The sequence below is a fragment of the Plectropomus leopardus genome, chromosome 4 (genome assembly GCF_026936395.1).
Source record: "Plectropomus leopardus strain MGB_pleo_1.0 chromosome 4, ASM2693639v1, whole genome shotgun sequence".
Classification (NCBI taxonomy): Eukaryota; Metazoa; Chordata; class Actinopteri; order Perciformes; family Serranidae; genus Plectropomus; species Plectropomus leopardus.
Window position 1 is genome coordinate 34,155,531 of NC_142179.1, and position 15,334 is coordinate 34,170,864.

General features: G+C 38.5%; 1 protein-coding gene across 1 annotated transcript in view; it reads right to left on the reverse strand.

Moving 5' to 3' along the window:
* Positions 1 to 1,237: 1,237 nt before the first annotated feature.
* The window catches only part of zmat4a (zinc finger, matrin-type 4a), a 165,518-nt gene continuing 151,421 nt past the window's right edge, over positions 1,238 to 15,334 (reverse strand). Inside the window, exon 7 of the mRNA XM_042488865.2 lies at positions 1,238 to 4,093. Coding sequence (XP_042344799.2) covers positions 4,066 to 4,093 — 28 coding nt within the window. The 3' untranslated portion in view covers positions 1,238 to 4,065. The remainder of the gene's footprint in view (positions 4,094 to 15,334) is intronic.

Genomic DNA, 15,334 nt, shown 5'->3' on the forward strand with positions numbered 1-15,334 from the left:
ATTAAGTACAAAAAAGCTAAGATTAGCCAGCTAGCCCTTAGCTATGACTTGAAGTTGGATGCTTCACTTTAGCTGATAAAGTAATATAATATAATAATATGCAAATGGAAAGAAAAGTTTATTTCATAAGCCAATGGCCGAAATCCTTTGGACCATACCTTCACCAACAGTCATCCCTGTAATTCTGAAAATCGCAGCGAAAGCAGTGGACGCTGACTGTATTTACAAAAGCTCAGATGAAAAACCCTTGAGCTCAATGCAAAAGGAGAAATTGCATCATATTTTGACGTGGAACGTTGTGCCCTGGACACTACAGCAAGCATAAAACACAGTCAAATTGAGATTGTGGCTTTCTGACGTTTAGATGGCATGAAGGCAGCGCGCAACTCCTCACAAATCCGGTCAATTATGATGTAATATATTACTGGCATGTGTGTACTAACAAGAGTAATTAACCCCTCCTCCCAAAAGGGTTGTCATCTGGCTCCTCCATGTTGCCTCCAACATGCTCTAGATGGAGGAAGTAAACTGAATGCCTTTTGCCCACTGATTATCCAACGGGATGGCGTGAGAGCAAAACAAAACAAGCATGATGATATACTTATATATATATATATATAAGTCATTTTTCTAGTAACCTTTAATAATAGTCAACAATTGCCCATGTTTTCACCTTGTGTGAAGGAGCTACATCAACATCTGGTTGTAAAAAAAATGGACTTTTTACAGTAACCGTTGATGGTATTTTCTGCCAGCCTCACCTACTTTAACCATCCTGCTCTAGTCCACTTAAATATCTGCTTTGCAGTCTACGTCTTTCTGACTGATAGTGAACGCAGCTTAAGACATAAGGTCATTGATTTGCGACGTAATGTTATATGAAGGAAGTTACTGTGTGTTCTTGAAACACTGCAACAATACTTTGCTGTTGTAAGTCCATTAAGACTCTATACTTGCACGACACAATTATAGAATAATTTAACTAATTAACTAAATAAATGATTACTATAGATTAAACATTGTAAAACAAAATATGTTATTAAAACAACAAATTAAGAGAATGGTGCTGCACTGCCTTGGCGGTGGCCGTGATTTTAAATTGCTTTTTGCTTTTCCTATCTTAAAGCTGGTGGGTGACATGTTAAAAACATTAATTACAGTGATTATAATAACTCACTATACAGACAGACTATAATTATTGTAAACAAGAAATAAAAGCAACATGATACAGAGCAGAGTTTGTGTAGTTGCAAGTGTCTTTTAATCTTTTCTCAGACACAATAGAGCACATAACCCAGAGCACAAGGGGACTAGAGGGTGTATGAGAGGTGGACTTCCTGTGATGAAGGGGAAACGACTGATCCAAAGCAACCTTTGGACAGAAATGTTATCACTCGGGCTGAGCAAAGCATTTCATTGAAGTCTTTTTTTTCTTTCTTTTTTTTTGCAATAACAAATCATACGTGCACATCTTATTTGCAATATTAAAAAACACATTTCTATAAATTATTGTTAATGTTGTCGGCGGTGGCGTTTCTCACATCGGCTGGCAGCTCTGACATCAGCCAGCAACGGTCGGTTTTCAGTCCATGGTGTTTTGTGATGACTTTTTTTTTCTTCTCTTTCTCCACGGTACAAATGTCCAGCCCCGTGTTCAAGTCATTTCAGCAGTCAATAAACTTTGAGGTCTCTGCAAAATAAAGCGCTTTAACAACATAAGTCAAAGCTACATTTTGATCAAACACAGTTCTGCAGTTGACACAGCACTGGAAATAACAGTAGAAGAAATCACTTATACTGATAGCAATTACAAAGTAATCTGATCCACAACAGTTACATATTACTCAATGTTAATTTTCCTCTTAGTTGTCATTTATACAACACTGGCTTTAAAGTCTTTAATTTCTTAACATGACATGTTAGAAAGAAGAATGCTACATAAGCTTTGAATAAGATATATGTATATATATAAAGCTGAATTACCCTTTAAAACACTCCACAATATCAATATTCATTTTTTGAAACCATAACAATTATGGCTCAGTCCATTTTACCTTATCCACCAACACATTCTACAAGACTCTGGAACGGACTCAGTACATGTTCAACTCCTAACAGCAGTGTTAAATTTCACTAAAGCAACCAGTTACACCTCCCTGAGATGAAGACCATACTGAAATGAAAGCATCTTAACCAGAGGAAATATTTCTAAGCCTATAACACCGACCACATACAGTAGGCTGTATCTGCTGCATTACACAGCAAAAGAAACGTTTTAATTTGTGAAAGAGATCACGTCTTCTAGTATCTGTTTGAATTAGGAGAACTAATTTTATTGTTGTTATTGTTTTGGTTTACCTCAACTAGAGTCTCATTTTTGTAGCTTTGGGCTGGCTATATTTTTTGTTTGTCCTCGTCAAAGTCATTTCTGAGATCTGGGCGGTCAGTGCAGTTGCTGCAGCTGATTGGGGCAAGAAACATGATTGGCACAGTTAACCCAGTCACCAGATGAAAATGTTGGGATTTTATCTTTCTGCAAACCAAGAATTGGTCACATTTGCACTTTTCATATGTATTATATGAGCGTTTCTAAAGTGAAGTAGTTTATAAGCTGATTTTGTAATCGGCATCCTGTTGCTGTGTTTCCAGCTGCTAGCATAGGTGTTGTGTTTCCTGCGGCTAACATGGGTGTTTTGTAGAGACCTGTTGCTGTATTTCCAGCGGCTTATGGGTGTTTTGTTGTAACCCATTTCTGTGTTTTCTGTGGCTAACGTAGGTGTTTTGAAGCAACCCGTGTTTCAGGCAGCTAACATGAGTACTTTGTGGCGGACTTTCACTGTCTCCAGTGGGTATAGCGCCACAAAAAGAAAATATTTTACAAAGACAGAGCTGCTTTTCCAGCGGAGATTTTCCCCCGAAAACACGAACTACATGTTATCCACAGAACTAATGAAACATAAACTTTCAACATGTTCACTACACAATGTGCACATGACTTATTCATGGTTTGCAGAAATGCCAACATTTTTTTATGGTTCAGATGATCTGTCAGGTTGTTAACACGCCATCACTTGAGCCGATTATCTGAACCACTTTACTTGGAGGTAACAGTAAGGGTGAGAACTGCTTGTGTTTCTTGCCTCACCATATCACAGCAATAACTTAGAGAGTTATTATGTATAGGAATGTATGCTAAATCTACAAAAATAAATGGGATCATGTGATAATATCTTTTAAAAGCTTCAAGTCATCTTCTGTTCCTGTGTAAATGCAGACAAGTCTTATTAATTCTATCAGAGTCACAGACAGAAGTCAAGCCCATATTAGATTATACCATTACAACGCAAGATAAAAGTCCCGCCGGTGTCATTATTGCCATCAACCCCTATAAGACACAAGGGGATTTAGCTCCACTGCAAGCAGTATGCAATAAAAGCGTTATAGTTGAGTTGCACTGTGTGTGCCATACTGAATCTGAGGGCAAAGAGAATGACTGACTCATAGTTAAATCCCACAATGCTCAAGAATGTGAATCTTTTCCTTTTAATAACTTTTAATTTCCTTTAAATAAATATGCTTTGTTTCATTCAAGTAAAAGCAAAAAGAGTTAAAAACAACCCCCGTATTCTCAAGTCAAAATTACACGTACAGTACTTGGTGTGGAAAACAAAGTGTAATATTTGTCCATGCAGTTTTAGAAAGGCCGCTGTGTATCAGATCCACGTCAACACTCTCAGTGGATGAAAGACACAGCTGCAGTGGAATGTCAAAGGTCAATGAATAAAGAGTGGCCAGCATGGCTGAGAAACTGTTTAAACTGTACCGACAGGTGAGAGAGTTGATGCAGTGCTAAAGTGTTACAAAAAATCTCTTCATTCTCCTCCTCGTCAGGGCGGTTGAAACAGACAGACTGAAAGACAGAACAGAGAGAGAGAGAGAGAGAAATTGTAATGATGTGGAGGAGAGCAAGAAGCGGGGCAGAGGCAGAAAAAGCAGGGCAAGCTGACCACAGCTTGTCTGACATCAATCCAGTAGTTGTTTTTTTTTTCATCTTGGGGCCCACGCTCACTGGACACATATCTGATTCTTCAGACTGTTGGAGAAACACAGACAGAGGAAAGGGTTAGATTTATCAGTGACACACTGCAAGTCTCATATTCAGAGATAAAGTCCGGGTAGAGATTTGTTTCAAAACACATTCTAGATGTTGGAAACTGATTGCTGAAAACATGCTACAAAGACCCTTTACTATATAGTACCGAATTGTGGAGTTAGATGGTTGACTGTTTTTTCTGTTTTTAATTTTTTGGGCGGGCCTAAAACCATAGCTCAATGATGCAATTGAGCTATACTCAGCATAAACCCTCCTTTAACTGCCAAAATATTATTTGTCATAATTTTGTTATCATTTTATTATTGGGCAAGCCTAATTAGTCGAACTGACAGAGTTTATTTTCTGAATTGTAATTTGATAGTATATGGGACATTCCTTATTGTAATTTCATTGTTGCACTGGGACATATTTTGATTCTACACTTCCTGTTCACGTGTGTTCAGTGTGTGTTTTTTACATGTTTTGATGCAGACGGACAGGTGTCAACTCGCTGACGTTGCCAAAAAAGGCAGAGCTGAGCTAGCTAATAAGCTGTTGTCATCCAAGTTATGTCTCTTATCTAAGTTCAAGTGATCTTAAAATGTTCATTTGGAGACTAAGTTTTAAGTTTCATGTCTGATATTGTCACTTTTGACTAAAAGACTGATTTTCTGGACTCATTTTGTGGACTCATTTCCCTTGTGGATAGTATGCAGCCAGTGAGGTAATGTTGCTAGCAACACTGCTAGCAAGCAATTACATTTTGTACATTTACTTTGGTATTCTTTTGTATAATTTTGTATTTATGTATTTTGTATTTATGTGTGTGTGTTGTAGTTCGACGGTGACGAATGACAGAATGTAAATAGAAGTCATCTGTATGAAGAACAATGGTGCAGTATATGTCCTGGGAGGGGTGAAACCGCCCCTGACAATGTAGCAGTGTTAAAAACAAGAAGCATCATAAGCATAATCCTGCGATTGGGCGTGGCCTTCGCTCCTTCGGCGGACACGCCCCCAGTGTTTCAGACCAGAGAATACTGTGCATTTTTTCATGATGTGAGATCTTCTTTTACATAACTGGCAATTTTTTTTGGTCATTCAAATTTGGTCAGATGTTTAATAACACATCTTTCTGTGATGTGACAAACTCAGAACACATTTTAATTATCACTTTACCTGGACTTTAAAGTGGGAAAGAGATAAAATAAAATCCAAATAAATTAGAAGTATATGTTGAAAAAATATTCATACAGGCAACAGTGACACAAACAGTATGTTTTTGTTTGATTTTTAAAGAAAATAAAGAAACAAACAAATACAAAAAAAAGAAAGAGAAAAAACAGTTCACCTCTGGGTTAAGTTGGAAATAAAATCTGGCAGGAAAAAAAGTCACAAACTGCAAAGATCGTTTCTTGTACCTCTATACACTTACATTAGTTACCAGTACATCTCCTGGCCTGTGTACAAGTTCTGCATAATCACTTCCCTGTACATGTTCATATCTTCATATCGGCCTCTGAGTTTCGACAGATATGTTTAGTAAACAGGATTAGATATTGAGATTGATTTTGATTAAATTAAGCAAGTAAACACCAAACACCCCTTATTATCCATCTACTCTAACCATAGTAGAACCCAAAATGAATAAATAAATTAAGTATTTAAAACATAAATCAATGAATGAACTCTATAACAACTCTTGTTATTGTTAAAGAATTTGTGCCAAATTAAGAAATTTCTTCAAGGCGTTCTTGAGATTCACAAGAAGGGGACGTATGGATGCACAGATGGACAAGCTGAAGACATATAGCCTCTCATTCCTGTTGTTGTGTAACTGAATAGGTGATTGGAAGTCTTTCATGCATCGGTCCAGCTGCCTGGACCAACACAAGGCCTCATTTTATCTATTTATCATCACTCAATTGCTGTCCTCATCTGTCCTCAGCCAGCAGACCTGATTTACTCGCAGTCTCAATCACTCAACCCACTGAGGACTGTGTCAGGACGAGCCAATGGCTGTCTGTCTCACAGACAGTATAAACAGTGTCCCCAGTGCTGCTGTGGTTTAATAGCACAGATGGAAATAAATCTCGAGGAAACCTGCAGCGTGTTCCAGTGGGGATACACAGCGACAATGTAACCAGGGGCGACTACATGACACACTGACAGTCGCAGCATTGTTTTTGTTGCTTTATTTTTACTGCACATAATCAATGTAGTTTCCTCTGTGTGTGTGTGTATGTGTGTGTGTGTGTGTGTGTGTGTGTGTGTGTGTGTGTGTGTGTGTGCTGTGGGAATTGCATGTTGTCTTCAGGTGAACTAATCACAGTCTGCTCTGTAAGAGGGACATCCTGCTGTGTGTATCCCGCGAGGACAAAACAGCTACGACACAACAAGCTGTCACGCTTATTTTACTGGAGAGCTTAATGTAGCGGAACGCAGCGATGCAGCAGAATATACAATGCGACGTAAACCTACACACACAAAATGCTTTGATTTACTGCACTGAATCTCCTTCAGCTGCTACATTTTCTGACTCTAACCTTTAGGAACGACACCAGGGATTTGGAATACTGACGCAAAAATGTAGGTGTTAAGAAGCAGAGACTTAACAAATCATTCATATGCCTCTGAGCATGAGGGCATAAAGCAAAATAAATGGCTTTTAATCCGATTTTATTGACTTTTATTTCTGCATTTAAAACAGGAAGTTGTGCAGAATAAAGTTAATAAAGCTGGATGCAAACTTTGCTTTCATCTTTATGTTTTCTAGATTTATTAGCTTCTCCATCACCGACATATGCATGACTTTCCAATAAATTAAGCCATGGCAGCTGTTTTGTCACAGAGGAAACCAGATTTTTTTGGCACCTCATGCCTGTTAAATAAAAATCTCATAGTCAAACTATCAAAGGAAACAAAAAGCAGGTGCTGGAGTGTCAGTTCAGTGATAAGTTGCTCTGAGGAGCACAGTGTTGGGCGCCTGACAAAGCTGTCAGGTTACACAGCCCTCTACACTGTTTCCATCAGCCTTCTCTCTGTCTCCATTACAGCTGACAGATATCAAACCCCAGCCAAGTTTCTGAAGGAACTTTAAGTCCTGAGCCCTACAGAACTTTTCCTTTGTTGAAGTGAGGAACATTTTCCAGCCCGTTCTCACTTCGAACTCATCAAATATGTCCGCTCGGTCATTGCTTTCAGTGGACATTCCAGCATTTCGCCAAAAGCTGCCTTCTGTGTCCACCCGGAACGCGACTGGAGGGCGTCAGATGAGAGCGCGGCTGGACAGAACCGGTGGCGTTGTTATTGTATGCCTGCTAGGAGGAGGCTGTCAGACAAAACCTCTCACATGAAACACAAAAGAATGGCAACAGACTGAAACAGTGCCAGTGATGATGTAATATAAGGAGCGCAAATACAGACTAAACCAAAACTGCAAACATTTAGGATGACAACGTATGTATATGGTACTGAGAATTATGTTTTACATAATTTAAGTATAAAGCAAAAATCCCCATGTATTCAGCTGAGATCTGGTATTTTACCACTAATGTTTGACACTGGACGGTATATGAATTTAGAAGAAGAAATGCAAATTTGTCATGGGTGTTGTTTGGCTGATATAGAAAATGAGTTTCATTCTGTTTTCTGCTGCCCTTTTTATGTGGAACTGCACAAACTTTTGTTTAGTAACATAAAAACAGACACTGATTTAGTATTTTTGGATGATGCATAGAGACTTTCAAACATTTAGATTAGTTATCTGAAGGAAGCATGGAAGATGAGAAAACAAGCTCCTATCAAGATAAACTGCACGTGTGAAAATTATTTTTCACTGTACAATTAATTTTTTGCAAGAATGCTGGTTTTATATTATTTTGTAACTTAATTTGTTTTATGTACCTACTTTTTCTTTTTGCTGATATGTGTAAAACCGGAAGATGACACATGCTTTGTATTGTGATGGTGTCTTGTAATCCCTTGTGGGATGGACCAGAAATGGCATGACAGAAATTAAAACTAACTAACTAACTATAGGGTGGGCAGGAGGGGAAGTAGATGGTCCCATAAACAACTGACTTTCATGTGAAAGCTCTGTGTTCGCTTTCTGTGTGGATAAGGTTTTTTTTCTATACCTTACCATGTATCTGTTTGTTAAAATACTTCTCTTATCAACTTATCAAGGTTATAATTTGGCATTCTTTGTCTAATTTCAATCCTTTGTCTCCTTGCAATCACAGAGTTAACCTGTCGAATGTCTTTCAACACACACACACACACACACACACACACACACACACACACAAAATTCTTTTTTCCTGGAAGTTCTTGAAAAATTTTATCTTAAAAACACGAATATACAGGCGTATACCTACTCATATGTATAATCTTAATGATTTATGTATAGACCTCACTTATAACAATACCATGATGGAAGAGGTTCAATGGATTCTTATGATACTATTGCATAACAACACAAGTCTAAGACATATTTCTCTCTCCTCTTTCATCATAATAGAGAGTGTTGCTGGTGTGATATTAAAAAAAATGCTGTTGGAAGAAAACATCCCCAGGGCACAAATAGCAGAAAACAACCTCAAGACCTCAGGGGGAAAAACTCTTAAATGGGGAAAAATGCAAATTTGGAGAATACCAGTAGTGGATTTTGTATTCTGTTTTAATTCGAGGTGCTTTACACAACTGGTGTCATTCATATTTAGAACACTCAATCTAAGCTCTGCATTGCTGTTAAACCTGTCGTAATTACAGTGCCCACAGGATTAGGTGGAATCTCCTCTTTTCATGATCTCCCATATGAAACATACAGCACAATGAACTCATTCAGAGAGTGCATTTTTCTCCTTCAAGGCATCATTACGTTACCTCAATTCTTCGTACATAAAGCCATATTTAATTTGAGATGATGCAGCTGGCAGTTAAAACAGTGTGCTTCAGTGTGAAGGTCTCAGGAGCAGAATTCAATTTGTCCAATTTAGTAGCTCATTACACCAGTGAGACATCTCACAGCCCGCAGCTGGATTACAGAGCACCTTTGAGACCCGTGCTTACGTTCCTCTTGTTTGTGTGGTTAACACAGCCTGCGGCCAGCGAGGCCACCTGGTCAACAGCAAGTCAGAGGTTTGATCACTAGGCAATCAGTGTTTTCGTCCCTGTTGGCTGAAAATATCACATATAATCATCATCGAGTTCCTGTATGCTCCCGGATCCTGACTCTCAGATTGTTTTGTTCGCTTAATTGTCTCAACAACTAAAATTGTCTGAATAAAAAAAAACAAACATTCAGAATTCCTTTCTGGAAAAAACCCTAACCCTAACCCTCTCACTAAATGCGCTAAATGGTTAAGTCCGTCCTGCGCCGGTCGACTGGATTGATCTGTCAGCAGTCCGTCAAGTGTGAGAGTGAGTGATGTTGCAGGTTGCAGCATCATGTCTCCCCCCAAAATACGAAGCCAGGGTATCAAAAAAAGAAAGAAGGAAAAGAGAAACAAAGGAAGTAAGCTGAGGGAAAAGAACTTTTAAAGACTTTCTTTCAAAAGAAAGGTAGGCCAAGTAACAAACAGAATAATGACAACGGAAATTCAAAATGCTCGGGTGTCACGTGACTCACGGAGGCTTCGAATAGTTCCTGGAAGTGTCTGGCGGGCCATTTGAATACATTATATGAGACATAGAGACAAAACTCAGATTTTTGCTAAACAGCAGTCAATAACCGCATTCATTTACAATATACACGGAGCGCATTGTATGTAGTTTCATTATTATATTGTTTTTTAAAGTAAAACGTGCTTATATTTGAAGATTAATGTTAACAGCCAGGGTTAGATTAGACTGATTAATGTCACACTCGAGAGATTCACACATTTCAGCAGCTCAAGAGTCAGAGGCAACAGAAAAAAACTGACTGCTAAATAATGGTTAAATATGATTAAAATACATAAAATAAAATATATTTTAAAAATACAATATATATAAAATCTTTACACACACACATATATATACTGTATATGTATAGTACTTTTACATGTAAAATGTATAATTACATAGTATAAATATGAGTGATGTGGATATGACATATATGGTTATGCTGACATATTTTAGACTTACTATGGTAAAGAAGCAGGTTGCTGTTTATTGCTTATATATAAACTTGTATCTTATTTACCTTTGTCTTTCTACTGACTTACCGCAATTAATTAATTTAATTAATATCTAATAAACTCGGAAACATAAATAGAACATCAAGCAGTTGGTATATGTCCTTCTTTTGTGGTGTCCTCTCAGATAGTCTCCACCATGCTTTGCTGTGCTGCACGGGGACAATCCAGGTGTGTAGAGAAAGGCACGCAGACGCACAGATGAGGAAAATGTGGTTGAGTAATGCCAGCAGAAGCAGTTTTACACTCACCACAGATTAGAACTACAAAAAAATATGTGAGGTTATCATTTTCAAAAACTGCATTGGAACATTTTCTCTTAAAGGGCTCTGGTTTAAGCTAATACCAGCAATTTAGATTCAAGGCAGTCAGCCAGCAGGAGTCTAGCTTGGATTATATTTGCATTTAATATAAACGTTTATTATATCCATAAATGACTCAGCATCATAGGCACAATCTCATATGACATTATATTTAGAAATATTACCTCGCCGTAAAGTCAGTCAACTTTGGAGCGATATTTAGCTAATTTATTAGTGGGCTAGCTTAACACATTTGATATCAACGGATTCATTACAATCTCTTGATTCATATGATATAACTGACTTAGCTTTAAAAGCTAGCGTGCTAATGCCCTACAAACTCGGCATATTTAATTTCAAATAAGATTATCTCCTTTAGTGTTAAAGAGGTAAACTAAGAACTGAGGGGAATAATTCCTATTTTAGGGTCATAGCATCAAGTGTGGCTGAATCTGATAGAAAGTAAACTGTAGTTTTTGGAGTTTTTTCACTTTGAGGGGTTAGATTATACTAAGTAAGCCCTTGTTATTCAACAAGTCACTTGGCTTTAAATAATCTTGTTTAAAGAGGTGGGCAGCCTGAAGGGCAATATTGTGCATGGTAGGCAGGTAAAAAGCATATGCTCATTATTGCTATGTAAAGGCTGTGAAATTTGGGATTTTTTTTTTTGTATTTTGAGTTCAGGTAAACATACAGGCCTCTAGTGGTTGTCAATTGTCTACTCCAAACTGACAGCAGAGATGTGATGTTAAAATGTGTCTCTGTGTTTGTAAAAAAAAAACAAAAATCAGATCTTGCTGAAGAAATATTAGATTAACTCTTGTGATTATTTATCCACAACTTTCAGGGGTGTAAAACAAAGTTATAGTTATTTCTTGCTTTTAATGGGTCATTGGATAATGTGGTGTGGTTATAACAATTGTGCAGGGTTGGCTTGAGCCATGGTGATGGGGCCCATTGAGATATGTTTTCATGGGGCCCAGAATTCCTGGCGACGCCCGTGGTAACCACCTTTAATATCCTAAGCCAAACCGTCATCTTTTCTCTAAACCTAACCACATAGTTCTGACGCCACTGCGACTATTTTAAAACATTAACCACATTTAAAACTGCAGCTATTAACACTTAAAAATGAGCTTTTCTGTCGTTCACCTGAAGGGGCAGTAATTTCAGAGACACTCCTGTGGGTCATATTAAAGAGTAAGAACACACAACCTAAAGGACCTGTTTCTGTTGGAGGCACATTTAATTGGTTAGTTAATAAAGTCCTCTCCGGCACAGCGTGGCGTCTTATTTTTTACTGATGAGCACTTTGAATAGATTAATCAGTCAAGTGAGGGCTCTGAAAAAAAAAAAACGTCTCAGGGCCTTCACGGTGCGAGGGGGAAGTGTATCTTCGGCTGCTGAACTCACACTTTTGACCGACTATCTTGAAATCCTTGCTGCTTCTCGCCTTCCTCTCCATCAAAATGTCAGCGCTCAAATGTGCATCCTCCCCAAACTGACAGCAGGACAGGCTTTTAAAGACGCTTGGGGATGATACATGGCCCCAAGCCCAGCCTTCAAATCCTACTGCTCCTCACACACACACGCAGATTTAAAGTCAAGAGTAAAAAATTTTAAAGCTACTGTGTATCAAGGCTGCCAGCTTCCTCTTAAGCCAGAGAGGGGTCTCATAAGTAATTCACCATGTGGTCGGTGTAGGTTACACAGCTGCTCGACCTCCACCGGCCCAGAGAAACCAAACCACCTCACAGCATCACATCCTCCAACGTGGCTACTCTGCAACTTATGTATTCCTGTGGCGTGTGACAAATTGTGTCAGCACATTACTCTAGTGAAGCATTTTTCATGCATAATTCATCCCGGAGCCTACATTCCACATGGACATTTTCAAATCCCTTTGAAGTTAATTCCCTCTTCGTGATAAACAGCCTCGCTCGCTTCGGCGGCGTTGCAGCTTATGATTGTCTGTGTCGTCTGTGTTGGAGGAAGTCACCTGTCCGAAACAATTTTACTGTACAATGCCGGAGTGCTGGAGAGATTTACATCTAATAATCCTCCATGCAGGAAAAAAAAGCCTCCTGAGTACTTTGGTGTGTTGAACATTCAAGGGAAATTCAAGGATAGTTTAACATGTTTTACAGCACACTACACACACACGCACACACATGCACCCCTAATAAATTACTGGGGGAGGATGCTGAGGCTTCTCACAGCTGCACAAAAAGTGACTTTAACTGCTTGCAAAAGAAAAAAAAAGGAATACTTTTACATTTCGCTGCCTTAAAGATGCACATCTTACGATGGAGTTTTAGGGCCACATTGAGGGAAAAAAAAATGTTTTGAAACTTCCAGATTAAAGTTGAAACATTACAAGAATAAAGTTGTCCTTTTATGAGAAAAAAAAGTTGTAATTTTATGAGAATAAAGTCGTAGTTGTACGAAAAAAATAGTTGTAATTTTAAGAGATTATAGTCAAAACTGATAACAAAGCTGTAATACAAAATCTAACATTTTTTTGTCATTAACATGGCCCTAATCCTCCTTCTAACATCTACAACAGCATCCAATGTTAAAGTCAGTAGGGAGCACAGGGGCGGAGTCGTTCTTTTCTAGAGGGTCTCTGCTCAATCTAAAGGGGACAATAAACAATACAGTAAAAGTGGTGAGAGCAACAAAACAGTACTAAAGTATTAGAATTCACACGAGAAATGTCACAGTCATATAACTTGTGTTGTTTTTTAATTGAGCTAAATAAAGGAGATTTGTTAGGAAATGATGAAATGATATGGATGAAAAATTGGGCAACCCTCACGATGCTGCCACAGACAAATAGTTTAACCAATGTAATTATATTAGTTTTAATTAATTATGTTAGACTTTTTTTTTTTTTTAGCACATTTTGGGCCCCTTTTTATCTTTCTTTTTCCTAACTTTTTACTAATTTCTTAGTGTCTTTGGATATTAGACTTTTTAGTGATTTATCTGATCTGCTGATATAAAAACAACCCATTTGGCCAATTACTGATAACAATACCTAATTTTAGTGATCATCAAGTCTCTTCTGTATTTATTTTCATATTTTAAGGATAAGTTGACAAAAAATTGGTTTCAACCTGAAAATGAGCAGTATTCTTTGCTCTGATATGCTGGGAGTGTGACCGCTGAGGGAGCTGACGCTACGTTACGGTTACTACTTTAGTGCTCATAGCATTATGCTGCCCTCACGTGCTCCTTGGAGATATTATATTTACAAGTTATGAGCACATGAACAGCCCTCCAAAGTCATAATTGCCGAGTCGTGACGTTTCAGGGCAACAGAAAGGGCGGAAATCATAGAAACAGTGTCAACAATTGACGGAAAAAAGATATATTTCGTGATTTTCTTCCTAGTAGCTATCATTTACTTTTAATAGCTGTATATTTTAGTATATGCATCTATTAGCTGTAGAAAGCAAGCAAACTTAACTCTAAAGCTGCCAGGCGGGTATACTTACATTGATAACAGTGTTATTTTATAACATAAATTGCCGTCTTGACGTCATGAATGCATAAACATGGCGGGCTAAAGTCAATATTTGGCCAATGAAACTTTTTAATAAATTCACATATTAAATATCAATTTGATTACATGTAAAGTGTAATATGGTATCAATGTTAACTGCTGCCCATGTAGAGTGACCTACATTAAATCTAAAAATAAAATAAATAAAAAATAAAGTAATATAAAAAAATATGAATAAACAGCTATCAACCTCTTGATTAAACACTCACACATTAAAATATAACCCATCTTCTTTGTAGTTTTCATATTGTTCCATCTTAACGACCTCAAAGCACATGAATGCAACAAAGAACGACTTTCCAACTCGGAAACTATGACCTTCCAACATCACATGAACGCAGCGTTATATTATATATCAGCATCATTCCATCATCCCGTGTGTGTGAACACTGAGTTCACTGGCACATGCTCTCTGCTCTCTGTCACAGTGGCTCTGGCTCAAAGCCTGTACATCTGTATCTTTACATAAACTCTCTTTCCTCAATAGCAAGTGATGTTCTCCGGCAATTTAAAACAGAGCGAAATGAGTATGTGCGTCCCATTAGTGAATGACGGGGCATTAAATGATCAGTGGTTGGCCTTTTATCCAGCCTCAGTATCAGTAGACCACAGGGGAGAACATGAGCAGAGAAAAAGAAGAAGAAAGCAGGTGATTTGACAGCCGCTTGCCACACTGGCGGAGGTTGACAACTGCCTGCTCTGTAGCCAAGTGTGTCCCTGAGATATTCCTCTGTGCAGCGGGGAGTAGAGGCCTGATGATTGGGGAAATGAGGCTGAATAAAAAAAAGCATGACAATCTCTCTGTGTGCTGCTGCTTCCTTTTCTCCTTTGTCCCAACCCCTGATGGCTGTCATGCCTGGGAGCTGCTGTTGTCATCGATACCTGCCCACTCGGCACACATGGAGCGCTTTGTAAAAACCCCTCCGCTGAGCAGCTAATGGATGCAAGGTTTAAAAAATGGCCTGGCCATTCGCAGAGCTCCCCGCTGTGCATTGTTGTAAATCACAGAGCCATTACATGGGTGATGAGTGCTGGGAAAATATGGGCACTGAAAGCCCCCGCCTCCCCCCGCTTCAGCCTGCCTGCTTTCTGCCTCCACACAGAATGCAACTGTCCACGCTCAATATTTAGCCTCCAGTGCCCCAAGTACCACAGGTGCTGCAAGTCCCCCCCCCCCAGCCTCCCACTAATG